At 39.2% G+C, this 12856-nt stretch overlaps 2 protein-coding genes and 1 long non-coding RNA gene across 4 annotated transcripts in view; 2 read left to right on the top strand and 1 right to left on the bottom strand.

Moving 5' to 3' along the window:
- Positions 1 to 12856, top strand: part of LOC141774452 (uncharacterized) — a 393135-nt gene that overhangs the window by 158563 nt on the left and 221716 nt on the right. The window lies entirely within an intron of this gene.
- Positions 4949 to 8403, top strand: LOC141774440 (uncharacterized). The gene is made up of 4 exons (XM_074647105.1): positions 4949 to 5400; positions 6966 to 7038; positions 7146 to 7204; positions 7299 to 8403. The coding sequence occupies exons 1-4, from the start codon at positions 5220 to 5222 to the stop codon at positions 8381 to 8383; spliced, it is 1398 nt and encodes a 465-aa protein (XP_074503206.1). The 5' UTR covers positions 4949 to 5219; the 3' UTR covers positions 8384 to 8403.
- On the bottom strand, positions 9115 to 12453 carry LOC141774446 (uncharacterized). Of its 2 annotated transcripts, XM_074647122.1 has the most exons (3): positions 12319 to 12453; positions 12138 to 12285; positions 9115 to 10303 (listed from the first exon to the last, which is right to left on the bottom strand). In XM_074647122.1, the coding sequence occupies exons 1-3, from the start codon at positions 12436 to 12438 to the stop codon at positions 9270 to 9272; spliced, it is 1302 nt and encodes a 433-aa protein (XP_074503223.1). In that variant the 5' UTR covers positions 12439 to 12453; the 3' UTR covers positions 9115 to 9269. The 2 variants fall into 2 exon arrangements, with proteins under 2 accessions (XP_074503223.1, XP_074503222.1); XM_074647121.1 differs by having other exon boundaries at positions 12138 to 12453.

Genomic DNA, 12856 nt, shown 5'->3' with positions numbered 1-12856 from the left:
TCTCAAACGTCATTATTAACAGTTCTTTAACTTGAATGGGTTCTTCTGAACATGAACTGTCCTGAACATTAATGGAACATTGAAGAACATGAACGGTTCTTCTGAACATGGCCTCTATTGCGTCTCCCACTTTTCCTGAAATTGTCTGTGCTCGTCACCAACCTTTCTCTTCACTGCAGGCTTTGAAAAAGACATGATTGGGGCTGTGTGACAAGATATATATTCATTCCACTTGGTGTCACTCCGCAATAAAGTTGTGCCTGCTGTGTTTGTGTTGCTCTGCAATTACACCACCAAACCGCTAGTTGGCGGCGGCGTCTCTATGAGTTTCCTTCTTCTTCTTGTACTACAAACAGAAACTGAGCGGAGTTGGAGCTAATAACTGTTGAACCACAGAACTTTTACTGACATTACTGCAACGCCGAAAAGAGAAAATATATCTGAGTGGATTTGTGTGAACAAACATTGAAAAGATGGAGGCAGAGAGAAGTAGAACTTGGTCCTGGCCGCTCAGCATCGCTGAGAGACTGGACCAATCACAGCTGTTGCGGTCTGCGTCGCCGCGACGTGTAGTTACATTTCTGGAGAGGTGCACGTCAGGCTACGGCGTCGATTACACGCAGAAGTATAAATCAAGCTTTAATCAAGCTTATGCGATGTTACACGGGCGCCGCCACAGTTGTTGTGAAATGTTTCTCTGCTTGCATCAAGCCCGGCCGATTGCCCGTCCCCGGGAGCCATATACCCCACTGTGATTGGTAGGTTCGTTCAGCTCGGGCTCGCGCAACAAAGGGACCTTCCACGGCAAACTGCCATTCACATAAAACTCGCGGGCCGAGGGCGCCTGGTTAGCTCAGTTGGTAGAGCGGGCGCCCATGTAACAAGACTTGGTCCTGACCGCGGCGGCCCGGGTTCGAATCCGGCCTGTGGCCCTTTCCGCATCCACTCTCTCTCTCCCCCCTTTCCAAGACTCTATCCACTGTCCTGTCAATAAAAATGAAAAAATGCCCCCAAAAAAAACTTTATAAAAAACTTTATAAAAAAAAAAAAAATTTGCGGGCCGCACTAACATTAAACTTTCATATCACGGTGGGGGCCACAAAATATCGTCTTGCGGGCCGCAATTGGCCCGCGGGCCGCGAGTTTGAGACCCCTGATTTAGAGCTTTCTGCACACCTTTGTATATAGCTCATCTTTGGTTTAGCTACACGAAAAGTAGTATGCGAAGGCTCATAGTGGCTTACACTGATGCAATGAGGTTGTTGCTTCAGGTTCCCAGATGGCATAGTGCCAGTCAACTCTTTGTGTCCTCTGGTATTCCTACACTTTTAAGACATTTGATGTATAATTTTATTTGTCGTTTGGATGAGTCAGAGAACAGCATCATAGAGCTTTTAACCAGCCCGAGCAAGAGCTGCACTCGGTACTCATCCAGGCTCAGAAAACACTGGCGAGATAGCCTACATATGAATTGAAAGATGAACTGCTGTGGTCTTATCTTGTATGTTTTTTGTTTCTTTTTCTTTTATTGCTATGGACCCTCCTGTGTGTCTGAAATAAAGTTGGAATTATTACTGTACTTAAGTATAATTTTGAGGTACTTTTACTTTACTTGAGTATTTCAATTTTATGTTACTTTACACTTGTACTCCACTAATATTATAATACTTTTTACTACATGTATCTGACAGATGGAGTTACCTTACAGATTATTTTATTTTATTAAATACAGGTTTACAAGACACCATTATTTATTAAATTTAAAAAAAAGACAAAGGCAGAAACCAGAGGAGCAATATAAATTACAAATAATACTAAACAAATAAGCCGTCCTGACAAAAGTAAGCAATTTATAAGCATTCAAATTAAATAGCCATTCAATTTTGTCTTCATCCGAGCACCAAAACATTTTTGGATTACGAACAGGCTTGTAGTTGTGGTTACATTTTGATAGATTAAAGTGTGTGAGAGTTTGTAAATGGATGTTTTGATATGAAATTACTTCAATTCATCAAGAATTTTCTGTTTTGGGATTATCTGTTCACGATAATAATATAATAATAATAGCAATAATATAATAATAAGACGAGTCTCAAGTATAGTTGCAGTACAAAATAAATCTCGGTAGTAAACTAGTAGTTTACTATTCTTACACTTAAAGTACCAAACAACATTTACTCGTCTTTATATTATAGAAATATAAAGTATATTAAGTACGGTAAGAAAAACAACGTCTATGTTTTATTTTCCTTTACAATAAAAAATAATACATTTGAATGAGCACAACAGGAATACAGCTTGGTTTCTTTACAATTTTATTACTTGAACTGTGTGAAGATGTGGTTATTTGTATAACCTAATAACACATAATGATGTTTCAACGGGCTTTACAGGCCAACATCAGCAAGGGCTTCTGGCCTGGCCAAGCTCTCTAAAGAAAAGGAAAGACTGACAAACTTCTCAAACATTGATTTTTCCATGTTGAACATCTTTGAAGAGGTTTTTAGCTTGTTATCCAAGCAAGGCACGAACAGTTACTGAAGTAACTACTTAACAATAAAAAGATTAAAAAAACAACAACAACATAACAAGTAATAAAACCTGAAGGATGCTGATAATCACATCTGACTTCTGAAGACACAATCTCAGTTATGTGTAAATGCAGTGATGTCACAGCCAATCTGTAAACCATCTGAACACAAGTTATACGTTAGCACCAACTGGGTGGAGTGAGGAGGGAGGTGGAGGTCATTAGTTTAATTTCTTCTCCACCGTAAATAAAAAAAAAAATTATAATATTTGTTCGAGATGTCAAATTATAACTGACACGGCCCAAAATTTGTATTGTATCCACAGAAACTGGTGAATATAGTTTCTTATTCAGCTAAAAAAATTAAAACGATGTCCAACATTTCCACACATGTATGCTTTTGTGGGAGATTGTAGCTGCAACAGACCATTCCTAAATACTGGACTGCACATTTTAAGACAAATTTGGTGTCTCGTAGACTAAGTTTTTTTCTCTTCTAACTCCTGTCCATGCAGTTTCTCATTGATGTGTTGTCTCCATCCTTCTGGGCAGAGTTTAGCATGCCTGGCACAGCTACCTCCACTGGTGAACCCCCTGCCACATTTCTTAAAAGTATAAACGGTTTCCCTCCAGCGTGCTTCCTCATGTGAATAATAAACATTGAGCTCCGAGTGAATGTTTCGCCACAGAAATCACAACAGATGGGTTTGTCACCGGTGTGAATTCTTGCATGTCGAATGAAATGCGCCTTACATTTAAACACCTTGTTGCATCCAAAGCATTTAAAGACCTTCTCCTTTTTCCAAACCTCATCTACATTCCCTTTTTCCGGAGTGACTTTGAACTCATTCTGCATTTTGCACGTTTTAAAATGCCCTCTTCTGGTATAACTTTTCCCACATTTATTACAAAAATATGGTTTCTCTCCGGCATGCATTCTCATGTGAGCAATACGATTAAAGTTCCGAGTGAATGTTTTGCCACAGAAATCACAACTGAAGGGTTTTTCACCGGTGTGAACTCTCACATGCTCAACGAACTGATGGTTATGTTTAAAGGCCTTCTCCTCTTTGTCATCCTCATCTATGTTCCCTTGTTCCGGTGTGATTTCACATTCATTCTGCACTTTGAAAGATCTTAAATCATTGATTGTGGCAAAACTTTTCCCACAAAAAGATGGTGTACCTACAGCATACTTTCTCATGTGAGCAAGACGATTAGAGTTCTGACTGAATGTTTTGCCACAGTTATCACAGCTGAAGGGTTTTTCACCGGTGTGAATTCTTGTATGCTGAACCACCTGGCACCTTTTGTCAAACTCCTTGTGACACTCCAGGCATTTCAAGGCTTTGTGCCCTTTGTGGCTCTTGCCTACATGCTTTACAAGAGAAGATTCCTTATCAAAACTTTTACCACAAAAGCGGCAAGACACTTCTTCCCTCTGTGGCTGCTCCACTTCAACGCTATGACTCCGACAAGGTGACGATGAACCATCTCCTTCATTCCATTTGTCGTCGACGCTTTCGTTTACGCTCACAGTTTCAGCCGTGGAAGATGGGAGCAGCTCCCAGTTAGTGTCTGGTTCTGATTTAGGATGTCTGACTTCAGCATGGTTGGAAGTATCAGCCTCCATGTCTGGACCGATACAACGATCCACCTGCTCCACTTTGACCTGCTGACAGTCATGGGTCTTGTTGTCCTCCACATTGGGGAGCTGGTCTGGCTGCTGTGAAGGCAAAGTCTCCGCAGAGACCAACTGGGTGTCTAAAAGACAGAAAAGACAAGACACATGCTGTATAAATAACTTAGTAATATCTAACACAAATACTTTTGTACACAAGCAAGTAAGATGTGTTTTAGTCAATGTTTTCAATGTGCCAAAGGTGGAGGATCAACTTTGTTTTTAAAGGTCCCATATTGTAAAAAGGGAGATTTTCATGTCTTTTATAGTATAAAACAGGTTTAAGTGTTTTATAAATACTTTTAAACTATCAAAATGCTCAATATACGGAGAAACACACACAGCCCGTATTCAGAAATTGTGCATTTGAAACAAGCCGTTAGGATTTCTGTCCATTTGTGATGTCACAAATGTACAATATTTAGACCATTTCACGGTTTTAAACATAAACATTCTAAATGTGTCCCAGTTTATTCCTGGTTGCAGTGTATGTAAATAACATCATCTGACAGGAAGTAAACATGGACCCAAGCTGTTGCCTAGCAACGCAATTCCATTGCAATTACGTAAAAATGCGCTAAAACGGAGCGTTTCAGACAGAGGATGAATACTGGTATATTCAAGCCGACAGTATGAGGAAAATAAAGTTTTTTTTTAACATTAGAGCATGTGAACATGTTCTGGTAGAAACACAAAATACAAGTATGAACCTGAAAATTAGAATGATACGTGACCTTTAAAGCCATTACAGTTTAATTTGTGTTCATGAAGTTGCATGATTTCCTTCTTTTTTTTAATCTGCTCCATGTCTACCCACTGCAGCTTTAAGGTACCACTGGAGTTGAGGAGCTGGTAGGATCACTATCTTGGGCTGTATAAACACTCTTTGTGTCGACGACGCGATGACGTCACGGTGTGAGCTGGAGGCAAAACAAAGCAACGCTTGGAGGCACACTAAGATACACATCAACTCAAAGTAGCGGGCTAAACTGAACCTACACAGCCAACATGTCCTCTTGCTGTGTCTTTGGCTGTCCTAACAGAAGGAGTCTTGACTCCAGCTTTAAGTTTTATCGCATCCCAGCTGTTAGAAAGAGAAGAGAACGATGGTTGAACGCGATACAACGCACAGACTGGACTGAAGCGATCATCAACAACGCTCGAGTCTGTAACGCTCACTTCATATCAGGTAACTGTAATAGTAGTGTTTGTTGTAGGTAACTTATGGAGATGTGTCTTAACGTTTTGTCGTGCACACCTCATCAGACATTGAGGAATTAGGAGGAACATTGTTAATTTAGGTGCTTTCTCTCGTAGCTTTCTTAACTAACATTAGTTGTATAGCCTCCAAAACTTGGAAGAAACGATTGAAGTGTTGACTCCTTTTCTATAATTGCCATAGATGCAGTGGAAACTGTAGAAAGGAGAGGGAACTTCAACAGTGAGAAAGCCTATGATGTGTGTCAGGTGTGTGCTCAATAATATAAATATATATATATAAAATATGAACATAGAATAACAATAAAATATACTATATACAATAAAAAAGTGTGCAATGACATACTATATATTAGAAAAGTGTGCAAGTTACAATTTTTCTTTAAAATAAAATTAAAAAAGGTAGTAAACCAATGTGCAAAGATAGATAGATAAATAGATAGGTAAGAAAGATAGATAAATAGATGTATTAATAGATAAATAAGATAGATAGATAGATAGATAGTAACTTTATTGATCCCGAGGGAAATTCAAGTTTCCAGCATCACAGTTCCTTAGTGCAAAACATGTTAGTAAAAAGGCAGTAAAAAGGTTAGTAGTACAAAGTACAAGGTACAAAAAAAATATACCAGATATAAAAATACAAGGAGATGAAGAAAACTGTTAAAACTGAATATAGTGCAGGGTAACAGCTGTGATACCGGACTATTAAAAAAGTGAATATAGTGCAGAAGAGACTGTTACAAAGTGAATATATTGCAAACACATGAGCGAGATCTGATTGATCCCAAATTGGGAAATTCTTGTGTTGCAGCAGCAGGTTATCCAGGCAATGCAGAGGATCAGTACATATACTATAAATATACGTATCAACACTAGAGATAATATTTATAGTATACACAATATATCAAGAATATATTAGAATACACTATAAATACACCAGACTACTACAACTAGCTTAGAAAATATAAACATAGAATAACAATAACATACTATATACAATAGCAAAGTGTGCAATGACGTACTATAAATTAGAAGAGTCTGCAAGTTACAATTTTTCTATAAAATTAAATTAAATGAGGTAGTAAATAAATGTGCAAATTCCACATGTGCAACATTATTACAGGACTACAACAGCATGGAGTCTGGTTGAGACAGAAACTATAAAGCTGAGAGTTCTCTGTTAGACAGAGGGGAGGTGTTGTAGAGAGTTTTTGCTTTAAAGCTCGGCCGACACTTATGGCAAGCTGTTTTAACATCTATTAGCTAGACTGGATATTCATTAGAGATATCTGCAACGTCATTTTGCCTCGTCAAAACTCTAATTCAGGATATCTGTATCTATTTCGACTGGGCAAAACTCTAATTTTAGATATCTGCAATTACATTTTGACTAGTACGATTCAAACTACTTTTGCCATTCATGTGTATGGGGATTCTCATTACAGATATCTACAAGCTTAGCTAATATATGTTAAAATGGCTTGCCATAGACACTTTGATAGCAAGCTTCAATTACGTCTGATTTGTTTGAAGGAGAGGCCTCTATGAATGAAGACAGCCCAGACTACGCTCCCTCTGTGTTTCCTTGTGGAGAAAATATGGAGAGGTAGGTTTAGTTGAGGTTTCTAACTGTGGTGAATACTGCCGTAATGTAATTCTTGTGTGTGGACTTCTTCATTATAGTCTCTACGTTTTGCCCTGTATTTTTCCCAGGCTGGAAAGAAAAAGAAAAAGGAAAAAGCAGACAGTGGAGCAGGAGGATCCTTGCCATGGTGAGAACATAAAAATTCTGTTTTATGTCCTGTATAATGTTTTTGTTACAGATGTCATACAGAATTATCAGCACTTGTTTTTGTTTTCTCAAAGGTCTTCCAGTTGATGATGATCCAATGACAGCAGAGGAACCAGTGGAAGAAGCTGAGATTGTGGTCCCACTAGTAGACTACCACAGTCTCAGTCAAAAGTACGACCAGCTCAGCGGTGAATATGGCAACTTGAGAAAAGACTTTTACAAACTCAAAGAAGAGAACGCGAGATTGAAAGAGGAGCTTCGGAAATCAAACTTCTCGTTCTCCACGGTCAAAAACAACGCCGCTCACTTTCTGTTTCTCACCGGGCTAACTTCAGTCATCTTCACTTGGTTAGTGACAAAAATAAAGGAGAGCGTGCAGAAGCAAACTGAAAGTCTCATGCTGGAAGATCACTTATTAGTGGTCCTTATGAAACTGAGATTGGGGCTCAGTAACAGAGATATAGCGTATAGGTTCAACGTTTCTGAATGCACAATATCAAACGTTCTAAGATCCTGGTTGCCTGTAATGGCAAACGTATTGAAATCTATTATTAAGTGGCCACGAAGGAGCGCTGTCCTTAAAAATATGCCAAAAAGTTTCAGGCGGCATTTCAAGAGATGCAGATGTATAATAGATTGCACAGAGATTTTCATAGAGAGACCTACTGACTTGAATACTAGAGCTCAATCCTGGTCCAAATACAAACATAACAACACAGTTAAGTACCTGGTGGGAATAACACCTGCAGGGGCAGTTTCATTCCTGTCTCCAGGCTGCGGTGGGAGCGTGTCAGACAAGCAAATAACACTTGAATCAGGCTTTTTGCACCTATTGGAGCCGAAAGATGAAATCTTAGCAGAAAGGGGATTTCTGATCAGGGATGAGCTTGCTGCATGCGGTGCCACCTTGCGTGTACCAAGTTTCACGAAAGGAAAGAGTCCGTTACCCGCGTGTGGAGTAGATTCATCAAGACGACTGTCTCGTGCGAGAGTACACGTAGAGAGAGTTATCAGCAGGTGGAAGAGTTTCAAAATTTTGCATTCTGTTATTCCAGTTTCCCAAGTTAGCCTCTTGGATGACATGGTGATTGTGTGTGGTGCTCTTACCAATCTCTGTGAATCTGTAGTGCCCAGAAAAGAAAGAGTAGGTAGTGTATGAAATGCAGTGTAGGCAGAGCTGCCAAGCAAAAAAGTTGCTTATAATAAGCGGTTATTTTAAGTGTCTTTGGGCATGTTTTCCTAAAAAGTCGCTTACAAATATTAGTACTAGCGGGCTATGTTTTTTTGGGCTTGTTTCTAAGGTTGCTTATTTGGGGTTGCTCGTGTCTCTCTCTATAGAGAGGCGAAGTCCCTCCCCTTCCAGTGGACCCCATGGGACCTTATATATAAATATGAACGTCAATCAACAGAGAGAGATACATTTTTTTTTTATCCCATTTGAATTGCGCCACGAATCACACAACAATGTTTGTCGATTTCAAACATAATTTTGCAAGTCAAGCAAGTTTAGAGTTTAATTGAAGATGTATGTATGTAACATCCAAAGTCATTGTTATTATATAGTATGACATTAGTGTACAGTAACATTGTAAAGTAAGAGGTGGCTATTTGCTATAAATAAAAACGTCAGACATCGTAATTTGATTTCACGTTCTCTATTTATTTTTTTGTGTTAACATTTCATTTTGTAATTCAATCCAAGAGTCACATTAACAAGTTATATCATAGCAGTAACTTTCAGTAATGACTCTTCATCAAAATGCATTAATACAATAAAACCTGTGTAGTATAGAAAAAATACAGGACAGGAAGTAACGCTACAGAGAAAACGAGTTCAGTTTCTTGGTCCACAGAGCAGAAAAGACACTATCGCTCTGTCAAGAGCACAGTCTTTTGTTTTAGGCTCGCAGCTGGACAAACTGGTAACCAGGCAGCAGTAGCATAAATACAAGTTTATCTTTTTTTTTTAGATTCGGGAAGTGAAACAAGTGTGACAAGAAATGTCCTCAGTATTTGCATACAGAAATGTTATTTATGTTTTATATCTAGGATCTACACTGACTGCAGTGCCAATTCTGTGGCCTCTTCTTAACTTGTGCACAACTATAATGAAAGAAGTGTTTGCACTTCACACACTCAATCCCTTTTCCAAACTCTGGTGGTAGTACTGGCGGTTTAAGGGCTGGGTCTTGACTTCGGGTTAGAAGCTCTGGCAGAATACAAGCTACATAACATAGCTTTGCTTTAGGTAAAGCCTTCTGCAAGAGCTCTTCATCTCTTCGGATGCGATTTAAAACAAGCTCCTGAGTTGTCCACACCACGAAATCACAGTATTGGACATCGCAGACGAACATGTGGAGTTGGACCTGGTGGTAGTACTGGTGTGTCTTCTTCAGTTGAAATGTTTGGTCGAGGCAGAAATCCTCACTGACAGCGACACCCTGGAGGCCTTTCCTGTACTTATATGGACACTTGATTTCCAGAACCCCTTCCCCACAGCAGGCACATAACACTTTCCCATCTGGTGATGCGCCAAGGTGTGGCTCATCGGGTCGTATCACAAAACCACAGAGGCTAACCGTTACATTTTCATGTTTGTTGTCGATCTCTTCGGCGTAGCACTGCCGAGCAATTTCCTTCTTCTCTCTTCCCCATACAACTGCTGGATCCTGAATGTCGTTGTCACGGTAGTGCATGATTTTCATCAGGGTGGTTTTGTCCAGATGGTCACCTTTACATGCATTATAAAATGTCGTGCTGGTGATCCTGCCTGCCCTGTGAGTGTGCCAGTCTCGGGACTTTGCCTGCTGTTTTGTGGCGGCTTCAAGTCTCTCACACTGGTCAGGGTGGATGTTCCTTTTCAGTTTGAGATAGGCCTCCTCACATTTCTCTCTAATGTCTACTGGTGTGTGCTGTCTGAGTGTGGGGTCGTACATGGCAGTGAGCGGCTCTGGCAACTCTGGAGGATCGTCTGGCTCAGAGTCCGAGGCTGTGTCAGTGTCGCTGCTTTCCATGCTGGTAAGAACGGCAGCGTCCGGGGCAATCAAATGGAGCTCTTGGATGTCTCCATCTGTGAGCTCTAGAGGAAGGAGATAAGACAATATTTAACACAAACTCTCTTTGATGATTGTATTGATTGTTTCATATCCGATTATTTTGACTTGTCTTTTTTGCTTTTGTATATTTTTGCTGTATGTAAAGTGTGTTAACGCACAAGAGATAATGCACTTTAAATGAACTTTGACTTGAGAGCGAATCTAAGCCTGGCAGCAAAACCGACCAAACTTGCCTGGAAGCAGCGGTGGAAGAAGTACTCAGATCTTGTACTGAAGTAAAAGTACTAATACCACAGTATAGAAATACTCTGTTACAAGTAAAAGTCCTGCATTCAAAATCTTACTTCAGTAAAGGTCAATCGATTAAAATATTTAATGGCATGATTATCCATAGTTAAACGTGATTAATCGAAAACGTATCGCACATTTTTTATCCGTTCAGAATAATATATATTTAATGTGTTCATCACTTCAACGTTGCAGCTGCTAAAGGTGGAGTCTGCAATGTCAGATGGAAAATGAAACCCTGATCATGTTGCTAATCTCGTGACATACAGTAGTTAACATAACAACATAGCGAACATAACAATTGTGGCTAACTGTAATGGCTGTTGAACCTGTTGCTATTTCAGTACGTATAGCATAAAAAAGATAACGGTAATGACAGTTCTGTAGTTAACTTGATGGTTGACAAACACTTTCAAATATGATGATATGAGATGTAGGTTAGCTTACCCAGCGATGCAGGTGCAGTCGCCATCCCACGGGAGATGGGAGCGGAGGAGGCGAGGAAGAGACGCGAGGAGAGAGGAGTCGAGGCATTTAACAAAATGAGACGTCCTCGCCTCAGAGCCGTCATTTTAAAACGACGTCAATTAAATATGACATGTGGCACAGCTGCATCGGCTGTGATCTTATGATCTCTGTCAGATGAGCAAAACGCTGTTCATGACAACTTCTAGGCTACATTTAGTATTACTAAACTCACAAAGTGGCATCGTGAGACAAGAATGAACGGATGTCGAATTTTTTTTTAAGACACGCACATTACAGCCTTTATACAAATTATTGTGTGAGGCACTACAGATGTTTGTATGAAAAGTACTACACAAATAAAGAGTAACATTATATTATATATACAGTATATATATAGATATAGATATATCTATATATGTTTATACAAAAGCCAGTTTTAGCTAACACGTTAAGGGAATTCTTCTGCCTCCACTTAGCGCTCCGCCCACAAAATACGTCATCATGTTTACTAAGAGAAAAGAGGTCTATGGCCTGGCTAAAACATGAACAGAGTTTTTACCGTTACAGTCTCCACTAGCACCGGAAACACGTCCGATACTGCTATTGGTATTGGAACAACTCTACCCAGCCGTATACAACGTAATTCAAATCAGCTCCACTGTTACCAACTGCAACAATAAAGTAATGAACACATTAATGCATCAATAATTATAATTTAGTAATATAAAATACATTATTCTGAAATGGGCCATTTTGCATAATGACTACTTTTACTTTTGGACATTAAATACATTTTGATGCTGATACTTTTGTACTTTTACTTAAGATTTTGAATACAGGACTTTTACTTATAACAGAGTATTTTAACACTGTAGTATTGCAACTTTTACTTTAGTAAAAGATCAGAATACTTCTTCAATCAATCAAAAAATATCTGTGGAGTCGTAGGATGCAACTACTAATGTTAGTTAAATATTGTAGCTCCTGTGTTTGCTAATATCATCAGCAGACAAGACCTGAACCTTGAGCAATCTGTGGCCTAGCAACGCTATACGGCCACATAGCAACCAATTACATTAATTCATCATACATGACACAAACCTGCTCTGAATGGTGTTACTGCAGCGAAAACGGCTGGCTGATCGATCTGCTGTTTCAGATGGTTGATTTCTCTCTTTGCGTCAGCGTCGTTGGACATTTCAGTCTCCATAACTGTAACGATTATCTGATCCACCGGCTCCTCTTTGACCTGCGGGTGCACTTGGATCGGCTCCTCTTTGACCTGCGGGTGCACTTGGATCTCCAGAACGGGAATCTCTTCCACCTTAATGTCATATTGCTGCAATGAAGGAGGCAGTTCCTCAGAGACCGGCTGGGAGTCTATAAGACAGAGAGGACACATTTTATAATCTGTTAAACAATTTTGAATTTGTCACATAAAGTTGTGAAGTACTATATGGGCTGATCAGTGGTGGAATGTTACTACGTATATTTACTCAAGTACTTAAGCAAAACTTTCAAGTACTTACTTGAGTATTTCCATTTTATTCCTCTACATTATGGAGGCTAATATTGTACTTTTTACTCCACTACATTTATTTGACAAGTTAACTTACTTTGCAAATTTTGATAATTAATACAAAATATAAATCAACTAATAAATGGCACCATCATTTTAACCGGAAGTTTCGCTTATGGTGAATGGTCACAACCTCATTAACTTAAAACTACCTAACGTCCTAACGTCGTTCGGCAAACCTTTACTAAAGAATTATATTCGTTCTCTTCAAACAGAAATTCAAGTCTAAAAATGTACTTTA

Source organism: Sebastes fasciatus, chromosome 9 (genome assembly GCF_043250625.1).
Source record: "Sebastes fasciatus isolate fSebFas1 chromosome 9, fSebFas1.pri, whole genome shotgun sequence".
Lineage (NCBI taxonomy): Eukaryota > Metazoa > Chordata > Actinopteri > Perciformes > Sebastidae > Sebastes > Sebastes fasciatus.
The sequence above is the reverse complement of the archived record's forward strand: the minus strand, read 5'-3'. Positions and strand labels throughout refer to the sequence as shown.

Coding starts and splice junctions, on each gene's coding strand:
- LOC141774446 (XM_074647121.1), bottom strand. CDS start 12,438: ATGTGTCCTCTCTGTCTTATAGACTCCCAGCCGGTCTCTGAGGAACTG. Junction 10,304..12,137: donor AGTAACACCATTCAGAGCAG/GTTTGTGTCATG, acceptor TCCTTCCTCTAG/AGCTCACAGATGGAGACATC.
- LOC141774440 (XM_074647105.1), top strand. CDS start 5,220: ATGTCCTCTTGCTGTGTCTTTGGCTGTCCTAACAGAAGGAGTCTTGAC. Junction 5,401..6,965: donor TAACGCTCACTTCATATCAG/GTAACTGTAATA, acceptor ATTTGTTTGAAG/GAGAGGCCTCTATGAATGAA. Junction 7,039..7,145: donor TGTGGAGAAAATATGGAGAG/GTAGGTTTAGTT, acceptor TATTTTTCCCAG/GCTGGAAAGAAAAAGAAAAA.